Source organism: Carassius gibelio, chromosome A5 (assembly GCF_023724105.1).
Source record: "Carassius gibelio isolate Cgi1373 ecotype wild population from Czech Republic chromosome A5, carGib1.2-hapl.c, whole genome shotgun sequence".
NCBI classification, from domain to species: domain Eukaryota; kingdom Metazoa; phylum Chordata; class Actinopteri; order Cypriniformes; family Cyprinidae; genus Carassius; species Carassius gibelio.
In genome coordinates this window covers 38,299,034-38,312,443 of record NC_068375.1, presented here as the reverse complement: position 1 = coordinate 38,312,443, position 13,410 = coordinate 38,299,034, and the positions used below count along the sequence as shown (strand labels likewise).

Here is a 13,410-nt window from a genome sequence, read left to right as displayed (position 1 = left end):
ACCGTAAAACCAAAAGAAGTACGAACGTTAAGCCTCTTTTTCGGAGCATAATGATTTTTCATTGTGACATTATTAAAATCACAATTAAGCACATTTTGTAATGCAAGCAATTGTTTTATTACATTACAAAAACTTGCCGTAATTAAAAAGATTTAAATCTGCATAAAGGCATTTCGACAAAGATTAAGTATATGTGAAAATTAATTTTTGTTGACCAAAAAAAATAAAAAAATAAAAATAAATATATATATATATATATATATATATATATATATATATATATATATATATAAATATAAATATATATATATATATATATATATATATATATATATATATATTAATTATTTAAATATATATTAATTAAATATGCTTAAAGGCATCACAACACATAAGATCAATTTTATTAGGAATTGTTTTTTTGGGGGATTATGGTAATGTGAATTAGGGGTATTTATAATTGTAATGAAAATAAGGTCATAAAGCATTAAGAATTTTAATTGTGACAATAATTTGATTACAATTAAACACATTAAGTGCTTTTTTATTTGTGTTAAAAAATAATTACCATAAGAATGTTTTTTAAGTAGTGAAATAAATACCTCCAGCAAAAATGTCATGTAATTAAAGTATATTTATTATATTAAAAGGTAAATTAAAACATAAAATTGGTAAAAAACCAAACCCAAATACTCAATTTTAATAGGAATTTATTATTATTATTATTAGAGAAATGCGAATTGTCTAATAATTTTCTTAATTGTCATTAAACTAATATCACAAAATATTATCTTAATTTTCTCAAGAGTACTGAATTTAATTTATTTCATATAATTTCATTTAAGCTTCCATTGGTGAAATTAAGGGTAGTTTTAATAGAAAAGAAACACACACACACACACAAACAAGTTTTAGATTGTTTTGTAGAGGTGACATACAGTGAAAAGGAAATTAATTTGTCCATAACCAATAATCATAATCAAGTTTAATCCATAAGAATTGACTATATCAAGTATTATTTCTTTTCAAGTCCTCAACAGTGTTTTCATACGTAAAGAAGCCAGTGTTGTACCTTTCATTCAGTGAAAGTTCAATGTAAAAACCAAGGTTTATCAGCAGGTTTCTGCAGTCAAACGGGTTTCTCTTGTGAAAAATCACAAGCTTGATTTCGTTTCACCGATTCACATGAACAGATGCTGGATCGGTATGAGAACCACATCTACATACAAAAAAATATTACAGTAGGCTAACTAACATCACCTCACCGAGCAGCGAGCGGTTTCTATTCATCACACTCTCAAACAGATATGTAATATGACCTAAAAACAAAATGTATGTGCATTTCACGGCACACTGGTCTCAGATGACTGTATCAAACAGTAACACACTTTAAATCTTCCTTCTTTTGCTCCAGTTTCTCAGGTTGTGTGTTTTTAGAAAAGCCTGTAAGTTTCCCCTTATATTAGAGACAGCAGCAGACTGCGTGCATCTGTGATCTCCCGAGCATCAGATGGAGACACACAGAGCTGTGTGTAAGATCCGATCTGCAAACCCAAACCTATTCCCTTCAATCAGTTCTTTAAAACTAGGTGTTAAAGGTGTTTTTGCCCAGTAGGTGTCGCCCAATGTCTGTCGTCTTGTTCCAGATCGGCTCCTACGACACCTGCTCCACCGACCGCATCTGAACATCACCGATCTACAGCAGAGAGAGAGAGACAAATTCAATACAGATCGATCCTAGCTGGATCCTTCACACAGTTTATCACTTCTTGAAAACTACTTGAAAATGTCCTCGCTCTCAGGCCATCCAAGATACAGATTCGGAGAAATGTAGCATTGCATAAGTGTCTCATCAATGGATGCCCTGCAGTGAATGGGTGCCGTCAGAATGAGAGACCAAACCGCTGATAAAAACATCACAATAATCCACACCGCTCCACTCCAGCAGTCAACATCTGGAGAAGACAAAAGCTGCGCGTTTGTACGAAACAAATCTATAATTAAAGCTTTCTTAATTTAAATTTCTGGCTAAAATATGAGTCCATAATCCATAATGATGCTTCCTCCAGTGATAAATGGTCTGGTCTGAATCAGGAGAAAAATCTGCACAGATCAAGCACCGTTTACAAACCAAAAAAGCTCTTAACTAATATGTAGCTGGATTTTAATCTGAGAGACCAACAGGAGATGGACTTTTTCACTGGAGGAAGCATCATTATGGATTATGGACTCATATTTTAGCTGGAAATGTAAATTAAAATCATCTTAATGGATTTGTTTCTTACAAACACGCATCTCTTGTCTTCTCCAGATGTTAACTGATGGACTGGAGTGGTGTGGATTATTGTGATGTTTTTATCACCTGTTAGGACTCTCATTCTGACGGCACCCATTCACTGCAGAGCACCCATTGATGAGACACTGATGCAATGCTACATTTCTCCAAATCTGATGAAGAAACAAACTCACCCACATCTTGGATGTCCTGAGGGTGAACATTTTCAGCAAATTAAAATTTGTGGGTGAACTATTCCTTTAAAGCGAAAGCTGTTTTGTCTATCTGAAAACATTTCAAACTGCACGTGGTTTTTGTTATTTAATAAATGATTGAGATGGACATTTTTCAGGTTTTGAAGAAAAATTAGAAAAAGCTTTCTACTTTGTAGTCAATGAACCTCGTAGTTGAACTTGAAATAGATATTGTTATAAAATAAAAAAGGGCTTCTGTCCCAGAAAACACACAGAAAAATCATGGATCCACAATTTGCAAATGCAATTCAACAACATATTATTACAAGTTAAAATAAGTGTTTTCTACTTTAATATCTGTTAAAGTGTAATATATTCATGTGATGCATAGCCGTATTTTCAGCATCATTTCTCCAGTCTTCAGTGTCACATGATCTTCAGAAATCATAATAATATACTGATCTGCTGCTGAAGGGACGTGTCTCACTGGTAGAGTGTGTTTATTTCGGTCTCACCTGGACATGAGCAGGTGCGCTCAGGACGTATGTGACAGCGCTGGCGATGTCTTCTGCTTTCAAACACTGCAGAAGACAGTTCATCATGCAGTTAAACAGCAGGACTCGTATATAGAGACACGTCACACACGCCATCCGTTTACCTTCATACTTTCATAAACAGCCGCGGCTCTCTCCGGATCGCTGTTGTGATGCCTGAAGGCAAATTCAGTTTCCACTATTCCAGGTGATATACTCTAGGAAAAAGGAAAATTGATAGGTTGATAATTACGACGATGCTGATTTCTTTATTACATGAAAGGGCATCAGATTACTAAATTAATTATATTGTCAAAGATTGATAAGATTTCAGAAAGGCTGCATTATCTACAACAGCAGCTTAAATGTGTCACGATCGTTAGCTGGAGTGCCCACAAACTTCAGTAGAGGGCACTCCACTCAGGACCATTCCACCCATCAACCACCAGATGTCACCATATCACTTGGACACTAGCACCTCTCATGTGTTGCACCACACCCAAACTACATCTCCCATGAGCCTCTGCTTCACTATCACCTTGTCACACCTGCACCTCATTCATCAGCTATTTTCTTGCCACACCTGCACCTCATTTACACACACATATAAGCAGCACTCACGCACAGCCACATTGCGAAGTCTTGTTTAGCCTGTCTGACATTTCCGAGTGGTTTTCCAAGTGTTTGTTCTCCCGGAGTATGATTTTTTACAAAGTTTTCTCCTCAGTTGTAATGTTAAAACTACCAGTTATCTGATGATGGGGTTCATTAACTATTTTGTTATAAGAAAACTTTTGACCTAAAATATTTACTTAAATAAATGTTTTTCTTTCTTTATTCTTAGGGGTTTACATTTTTGTCATCTGAATCCATTTGACCTAATATCACTTCATTAATTCATATTTCAAAAATGTAACAACACATTTGTATATTCACAGTTCTCTGATGCTGGTTAATGGTCACAAGTCATGCATGTAAACATCTTTTTTAAATAAGCGTTTTATTTTAAAATTATTAATTGTTTTGTTTTCATTTTTTTGATTCAATTAATTATTAGCTGTCCATCAGCTCATGAACCATAGTTTGGGAGTCTCTGATCTAGGTTATAAATACCCCTGCTATTTTAGGATCCTTGAGATACTATTTTTAGTTCTTATTAATATTTTGAACGAGCTTTTATTAAAATTTTCCAGTTTTCATTTTAAATTTAGTTAAAGTTTTATTAATTTTGTTGTGTGTATGTCATTTTTATTATTATTACTATTATATATTTTTTTATATGTCTATATATATGTCTATATATTATAGGTAAAAACAAATAGCCTGAATGCACTGTAAGTCGCTTTGGATAAAAGCATCTGCTAAATGTATTAATTTAATTTAATGAAGTTTTCACATTTTTAGTTATTTTAGTACATCATAGAAAATGAGAAATGTTGCCTTGTCACCTAGCCGAAATAAAATGTTTTTTTTTGTTGTTGTTTGTTTTGTTTATATTTTATTTTAGATAAGGTTTACTTTATTTCAAGTAACTACATGTTTTGAGTTCACTTTGATAAGTGTGTGAGTGTCTATGTGTGTGTGTGTGTGTGTGTGTGGGCTCACCGTGGCTCGGATGTGTGTCCTGGCCTCCCGTAGCTCCTGTCTCAGTCCCTCTGTCATAGCGGTCACAGCGTATTTGGTGGCGCAGTAGAAGTGTTCGTCAGCGCTGGGCACCATCCTGTGACCCCCCATACTGCCGAGAGAAGAGCAGAAACAGCCCCGGATGAGTGTGAGTGTGTTCAGCAGCACATCTCTGCTGTTAAACACCTCAGACACACAGTAAAGCTCAGCACCTGTTGATGTTGATGATGTGTCCGTCATCCACGTGTCTCTCCTTCATGGACTGATAGGCCTCACGCGTGCAGATGGCCAGAGCGAGTATGTTGACCTGCACAGGAACACAGATGGTGAATGAATGGATGATAAAGATCCAGATAAAGATCTAGGGTCATATTTTATCACAAAATGGTTCCTGTAGCTGAAGCAGTAATGCACGATGCTAGCAACGCCAAGGCCCTGGGTTCGAATCTGATACAACTGATACAATGTTTACCTTGAATATAATGCAAGTAAAAGAATTGCCCAGGCAATTACAATTTAAAAGAAGTAAATAATAATTTATGTTTTGCAAATAAAAAATAAAAAAGCCTATTTGGACTTGTGTTGGGAACGTTAACTAAAACTTAAAATTAAAATGCACACAGAGACCATAGATCGTGCAGCGCACACACAGAAACGCTGTTGTGCACAGAAACTTTTAATAAAATAGCTTTGAAACTGACCCGTTGCATTTTAAGTATATAATCTTCATTGCTAAACTTATTTGTTTTTGATCTCGGGTACGGGCTGAGTTTGGGCTTCAGTCTAAATGAAGGTTGCCAATATCAGTGCATGAATCAAACTCAATCAGAATGCAATGCAACTGTTTGTTGGTGCATCAACATTTAAATTCATGCATTTGACAGACAAAAACAATTTCTATTTTTACACTTTAACAGTTCATGCATTGCATAGGAATCAAACCCATGAGCTTTGCATTGCAGATCTACATTGCACGGGAAACAGCTGCCATCGCTCAAGTAGCTGTTGAGTTAGGAAAAGTGGTTTTGAGTGAGAACTGCAGCTAACAAGTAAGTGAAGAGCTGTTTGAGTGCTTTCAGCGCTTTATTTAACTGCACATGATGAAGTGTTGAAAAGGTGAGTGCAAATTAAATATGCAAAAGTAATGGATAAAAGTTTGACCAATCCATGGCTGTTTTAAAACGAAGGCAGCATTTTCAGACGAAATGATGAAAAAGTAGGCAGCAACATTAGGACAGCAACTCTGCATTTAACAGCACAGCATTGCAACTTTATGCAAGTATATGAGACAGAAATCAGTCAGTCGGGATGCTGCCTATATAGACAGCAAAAGTAATGATGTGTGTGTTTTTAACTTACATCGATCATATTCCTCCAGCCCTCTGTCCTTCCGCTCAGCAGCGGTTCGTTGTGAGCCAGGCCGGCGTTGTTGATGCACACGTCCACTCCCTGGTGCAACGTCTTAATGGCTGAAAACATGGACAGAATCTCTTCCTCGTTGCACAGATCACACTTATACGGGATCAGAGTGCCGCTGTATCCCGCGCTCTGACACTCGGCTGCCAGCTTCTGCAAGGACCAGAACAGAAAAGGTTTGAAAACTGTGACCTTTCAGTGTCTTCTGAAACGGATGACGAGACTGACAGCTGTTTGAGATCATAAGAAGAGCACTGTTTGAACATAATATAACATGGAGTCAGAGACGTTTTGGATCCATGTGCAGTACTTTATTATCAAGAATGGTCAAACAAGCAGAGATGAGAAAACGGCGTCATGTATGTCAGGGGATATCCAGAAACAGTAACACGCAGAGGTCGGGGCAGGCAGCAGAGAATCACAGTCAGTATAAACAATCCAAGATCAGACACGGAAGGAACAAATACTAGGAAACAGCTCGGAAATGCCAGACAGAACTAAACAAGACTTCGCACTATTAGAGAGTCCAAACAGTAGATATAGGGGAGTGGTAATGGGGAACACCTGGTGGTGCCCGAACTGAGCAAGACGAACTGAGCAAGAAGGTTTGAAACCTACATCTGTAACTTAGTCCAAATTTGGGGAACTGTACTGTAATATTTCTTGCATTAAAAAAGGTGGGTTTTTGTTTGTATATGCTGTCAATTATAGTTCTTTGAAGTCGGAAAGTCACACTTACAAAAAAAAAAAAAACATTGGAATCGACCAAGAAATTTGAATGTAAATGTATTTTTTTAAAAATGTATTTAAATATATTAGCAATAAATGAAAAATATTTATAAATGAATTAATAATCCCATTATTGTGCAACATATACATATTTGAAAACATGAGTCATGTCACATTACATTTTTAAATAAATTTAAATTAACCACTTTTTATGAAACCGTAAAAATAATAATAATAATAATAAAAAAACGGTGGATGATTTAAGAATTTTAATTAAGATATTGAAAATTCTACCACTGAACAGAAAGCAATATTGTTATTAACACTCAAAATATCCACATTTAGTCTCTCAGCACTGGCTACAGAACGCACAAGTGAAATCAATGCCAACGTGCTGCATTACAGAAAAAAAAACTGAGATTTAATTTAAACAGAGAAAGAGAGAGAGAGGATATCACAGGATGAGCTGCTCTCTAATTCACTTTCTTACGACTGCATGGAAATAGGTACAAGAGCAGGAAAAAGCTGGTGTGAAGGAGAGATGTTTGGGGAATTCTGAGCTGTAAGTACACACACACACACACACACACACAGGTCTTTCTTTCTTTCTGTCTCCTATCACCTGCAGCGAAGAGCAATTTGGCCTGTCACTGTATATTCACATCTTCATTAGTAAAGCTGAAGATCTGAAACAGGAAGTGAACAAAAGAGCCAGAAACAGCTCCGAAGTACAATAGCCATAACTAATCCAATCAGACGCTGCTAACGAGGGCTGTCAGACTCACCAGTACTGATGATGTCAATACTCCATAAGTCCATATTGAAGTATACATCTACAGCTATTTTAAATTGTAATATTTCACATAATTACAGTATTTTTTATTAAATAAATGCACCCTTGGCATAAGTATGAAAGGCTGATTAATTGGGACAGTAATTAAATAAAATAAAATAATAATAATAATAATAATAAAATAAACTAAAAAAATAATAAAAAAATAAATAAAATAAACTAAAATAAAATAAACTAAAAAATAAAAAATCTGAATTTTGAGATAAAAAGTCACAATTAATTTCTTTTTAAATTCCGTGGCAGAAATTGGCTTTCATAAATAAGGGACTTCTGTGTGTGTGTTTGTGTGTGTGTGTTTTCCTCCCATTTATTTACTTTTACATTATTTACTTGATACTGTTGTTAAATCTACTGTAAAACACTTCAAGTACAGTACTTCAATTGCATCTTTGTTCTACGGTTTATATACTTAGTTCTGTTGCTCGTAATTAGGGCCCGAGCACCGAGGTGCGAGGACCCTCTTGTATCTGCTTCGTTTTTTATTAGGGCCCGAGCACCGAGGTGCGAGGACCCTCTTGTATCTGCTTTGTTTTTTATTAGGGCCCGAGCACCGAGGTGCGAGGACCCTCTTGTATCTGCTTTGTTTTTAGGGCTCAAGCCTGGAGGGCGAGAGCCCTATTGTTTTCCTTAGGATTATTTGTTATTATTATTATTTATTATTATTATTTTTCTTCAAGGTTTCGGGGGCTTTTGGGGCCCTTAACATGCTTAAAAAGTCTTGAAAATTGGCACACACATTGGAACCTGCGGCCATTAGGGCTGGGCAGAGACTGATACACGGGCGTGGCACAGAGGCTCTACAGCGCCCCCTGGAATATGGAGGGCCATATATCATACATACTTGCACGTAGACGCGCGAAACTCGGTACACATATAGAACTCATCAATACAAACAACTTTCGTATTGCATATCATAGGCTCCGCCCAACAGGAAGTTGGCTATTTAGGGTTTATTATTCATATTTGTCGTCAAAGTTGTGGGGGCTTTTGGAGTCCTTAACATACTCAAAAACTCTTGAAAATTTGCACACACCTTTGGATCTGTGGCCTTTAGGAGCCTGCAGAGGTTGGGACCTGGGCGTGGCACAGGGGCTCTACGGCGCCCCCTGGAACACAGTCATAAATGTTGATGTATAGCTCACACATACTTGCACGTATTAATATGAAACTCAGTACACATATAGATCTCATCGTGCCGAACAACTTGCGTATTGCATGTCATAGGCTCCGCCCAACAGGAAGTCAGCTATTTAGAGTTATGTAAAAAGCGCATGCTCTGGAATTTGATATACTTGTCATAGGTTTTTTACTCGATTGCCACCAAACTCGGTCAACATGATCTCAAGACATTGGGGATGAAAAATTGCCAGGGGATTTTTGATATCTCTAACGGTTTGCTCGTAGCGAGGCGTTGAATTTATGGCGAGAATTGAGAAACAGGAAGTGTCTAATACTATCCGCATACATTTCCTAATTTTAATCAAACTTCATCAGATTATTCATTGTATGATGTCGATCGCATAAATGTGACTATTAGGAGTCAAAGTTATAGCGCCACCAACTGGCAGCAGGAAGTGTGTCATTTTCAAAATGCTTTGAATTCAGCATCTTATTTTTACTCGATTTGCTTCAAACTTCATCAGAATAATGTTAAAACACAGCCGATATAAATCTGCTGGGGGGATATTGATATCTAAAAATATTGTTGCCGTGGCAACATGTCAAACTGGAATACTTCTCAGGTGATTTTGAGGCATATAACATGCTTAGAATTTCATCAAACTCAGAACACATATCAGTATTAGTGACAGCTAGACACTGGCAAAAGTTCATACGAGGGCGTGGAAGAGGCACTCTATAGCGCCACCTTTTGTCAAAAGTGAGGGGGTTAGTTTTAGCTACAGACACCAAACTCAGTACAAAAAGTGTTCTTATCAAGACGGACAACTTTCTAATTCACAGTCATCAGCTACGACCAACAGGAAGTCGGCTATTTTGATTTGAATGTGGATTGTTTTTTACATTTAGCTGTGAATTAATGCATACTGCTCAGAGGAGAGTAACACTATACACACCAAACTTGGTCTACATGTTGAAAAAACATTGAGGAACTTAAATTGCCAATGGGTTTTGGATAGCTTGGATGGTTTTGTCGTGGTGATTTTTTAAAATGACAATAAAGATGGAATTATTAATTTTCCTGCATTTTTAAATTCCAAACACTTCAAAACCTTTTTTCATACAGAAAAAAAGTTATTCTGAGTAAATATGCATAGTTTCATGACTTTACAACACTGTATGGATAACAGAAAATTAAAAAACTGTCAGACATCTCATATCACTCTGTCCATCTGTTTGAGTGTGTGTGCTTAGACTTCCATTTTCTGAGAGAAAATGCGCCCCTACAGGTGCAGTTACCGGACTAAAAAAGGGAGGAGACTGTCTTTTGGTTTCGATTTTAAATCGGTTAAAATACAAATAAATACTTGGATTTAATTCACACTGACAAGCTAAACCAACATATATGATTATTATCAGGTCAGGGCTCATTAATAATGGATGTGTGGTCAGTGATACGTGAGAAACAGGAGAGATGAATCACCGCTCTGAGCAGGAGCGTGTGGAATGATGAGCTCAGAAAAAACGAGTTTATTCTTGTTTTATAGCTATTAAAAATAAAGTATTGCAGCGATATCACACAATTCACCAATTAGAGCACACCAAGAGCTAAATTAAGATGTTTTTGAACTGTTTGTGTGAAAATGAAATATTTGCGGCTGCCTATCTGAAATCACTGCCTCCGATCAGCGCGCACAGTGTCACAAGTTCAAAACTAACGAATTTATTCTTGTTTAAGAGCTTTTTAAAATAAATTATTGCCATAAATGCACACAATACATCCATTATAACACAACACGAGCTAAATGCAGGTGTTTGTGACCCGTTTAAGTGTGCAAGACTATTTGAAAGCGCGACTGGCAGAATAACATATATCTCTCGAGCTGCAGGATTCTGCCTTTCGTCGTAAGAACGAACACATCACGGACAAGATTATTTCAAAATACATAATAGCTTGGCGAATATAAACGAAAACAGCCACGTGAACATAAACTGTTGAGAATTAAATCTGAAGTGGATCTACTGGATTTTAATATTAAGTGACCGCATATACCAGCTGCTTCTGTCTTCAATTTTAATCTATATAAAAAATTAAACTCATTCATCTTGGCTGCTTTTTTAATGTGTGTACGTATTTATTTATTATTTTGCTCTAACAAGACTTAATCTATATTTAATTAAATCAATTACATTTTATTTTACATTTGATTTGTCCATTTCTGCATCTAAACGCCTAAAAACCTAAAACATGCTCTATTATACTATTGTTAGCAATTTCTTTATCGTCCAATTTATCTGGTGTACACGCTTTTATTTTCATAATAAACTCGTTTGTTAGATTATACACAGTTATAGTGGTCTATAATAAATATTGACAGGTTTTATTCAAAATGTTTAGAATGATCGCCGTAGGCAAATTTTTTTAATTTAAATAAATAAAAAACATTGGAAAAGAATAACTTGTACTTTTTTATACATTTTGTATAGTTTCATAGTTTATGCATTATAGTTATAAAAACAAACAAATTTAGCCACTCACATAGAAATCTTAGGCCTTATCCTTTTCTGACAGTTTTAGGGATTTTTAAAAATCCTAAAAAACCTTATTTGTGCTGCAAATAATAATTTCAAACTAATTTGATACTGACCTCTGACATCCTGTGACATGATATTTATTTGAATTTACATAATCTCATGGATGTAACAGTAAATCTGTTCAGCTCACAGATCAAGATTAAGCTCTAATGCAAGCAGAACTTTCACAAATGCTTTTAGGTCAATAAAATCATTACAAAACACTTACAAATCATTTAAGGGATTTGATAACACTGTAAAATAATGTCTAATTTGTTAACATTAGCAAATGCATTGAAAACACTTTATAATAACTGCACTCATTAGTAAATAGTCAGTTCATGCTTCATAAAGCCTTGTCCCAATATTAATAGTCAGTAGTAAGCAGTTTATAAATACAGCTATAAATAGGTCATTTATTAAAAAGGAGAGTAAAGGGTCAGTTATCTTCCTATGAAAAATAAAAATAAAATAAAAATAAACAAACAACAACACAGATTGATACAGAACTCAGAAATGTTATTGTGGATTTATGATAAAATCAGCCTGTAAATGAATTCATTCTCCTCCAAGAAGACATAAGTAGTTCACACCAAACTTTTTTAACATGAAGCCATATACTGAAGATGTTAAATTGCGAATGGGTTTAGGATACCTTAAATGGTGTGGCCATAGAGATTTATTCAAGTAACATAAAAAAAATACAATAGTTATTTTACTATATCTTTAAAAATTTTAATTCCAACTCTTCATAATTTTTTTATATACGTAGAAGTCATCATTTGAAGGAAGCACAGTAAGTTTCATAGCTTTATCATTTTCAAGAGCCAGCATAAAATTAAAACTATCATAACATATAAATCAAGCTTGCAATTCTTAGTACCAATAATGGCCACCAGATGGAGCTATAGGATCACTTTTAAATAATTATTGTAGAAACAAGTATGATTTAAATCATTTATAGAAATCTTTCAAAGAAAAATAATATGAATTTTATGTATTTTACTGATAAAATGACCTCCACTTTATTAGAATAACAAGCTGAAGTATTGTGAACTGTATATTAAGAATAATTCTTTATAGGCTTTATGGACAGATACGTTTTGAGTGACTCTTGAAGGTTCAACCCCACATCCTCTTTTACCACTGTTTAAAGAATGTATCTTACAGTACAGGTGTGGATGAATTTTGAATGGCTTGAATGGTTTTGTCATGGTGATTTTTTGAAATAACAGTAAAAAAGTAACCTTTAAATGTCTTTTATTTTTTTAAGTGCAGCTTCTAAACACTTCAAAAAAATGTACACATAGAAGACAAGTCATTCTGAGGAAATATGCATACTTTCATGACTATACAACACTATATGGATGATAGAAAATTAAAAAACTGTCATACATCTGATGTCACTCTGTCCCTCTGTCACTGTGGGTAATGTGTGTGTGTGTGTGTGTGTGTATGTGTGTGTGTGTGTGTGTTAAGTGAATTAGGTGTGAAACTATCAGGGAGCATTTAGTCTCCAGTGCCAACATTTTACAGAACTGCCACTTTCCTGGAGTCTCAGAATTACAATGTGTCAGGTTCTGAGAGATCTAAGATTCCAAAAAATTATTTAATTAGAATACCATGAAGTATTGTGAAATACTATATATTAAGACTTTATATATAGGCTTTATGAACAGATTAGAGTGACTCGTGAAGGACCAGCACCACCTACTCTTGTCCGATGGTTTGAGGAATATATCTTCCAGAATCCGGGATTAAGATTTAGGAGCTCATTTTTATTCCACCTCCTTTCCTGAAAGTTTGTCTTGCAGAATTGACTAAAAAATAATCTTCACATTAATTCCTAATTATTTTGCAATTATTTTTGTCAGTTCTTCTTGACCTGTTTTTTTTTCTTCTTCTTTTCTGACCTCATGACCCAGTCAGCATTTTTGTACAATGGTCAAGTCTTAACTTATCCATTTCTGTATTGCATTTGTGTTTGATATTTCTCATGGGTATTTCATAATTTTCGACTTTGAGTTAAAACAGTTTGAGTTAAAACTCTTTTTTAGCGCATTTCATCTGTAAAAGAAAACATGCCTAATAATT

At 35.1% G+C, this 13,410-nt stretch overlaps 1 protein-coding gene across 1 annotated transcript in view; it reads right to left on the bottom strand.

Moving 5' to 3' along the window:
- Nucleotides 1-616: 616 nt before the first annotated feature.
- The window catches only part of LOC128014885 (dehydrogenase/reductase SDR family member 11-like), a 50,951-nt gene continuing 38,157 nt past the window's right edge, over nucleotides 617-13,410 (bottom strand). Inside the window, exons 2-7 of the mRNA XM_052598577.1 lie at nucleotides 5,985-6,194; nucleotides 4,838-4,932; nucleotides 4,608-4,737; nucleotides 3,128-3,220; nucleotides 2,985-3,050; nucleotides 617-1,696 (exon numbers count right to left, since the gene is read on the bottom strand). Coding sequence (XP_052454537.1) covers nucleotides 1,655-1,696; nucleotides 2,985-3,050; nucleotides 3,128-3,220; nucleotides 4,608-4,737; nucleotides 4,838-4,932; nucleotides 5,985-6,194 — 636 coding nt within the window. The 3' untranslated portion in view covers nucleotides 617-1,654. The remainder of the gene's footprint in view (nucleotides 1,697-2,984; nucleotides 3,051-3,127; nucleotides 3,221-4,607; nucleotides 4,738-4,837; nucleotides 4,933-5,984; nucleotides 6,195-13,410) is intronic.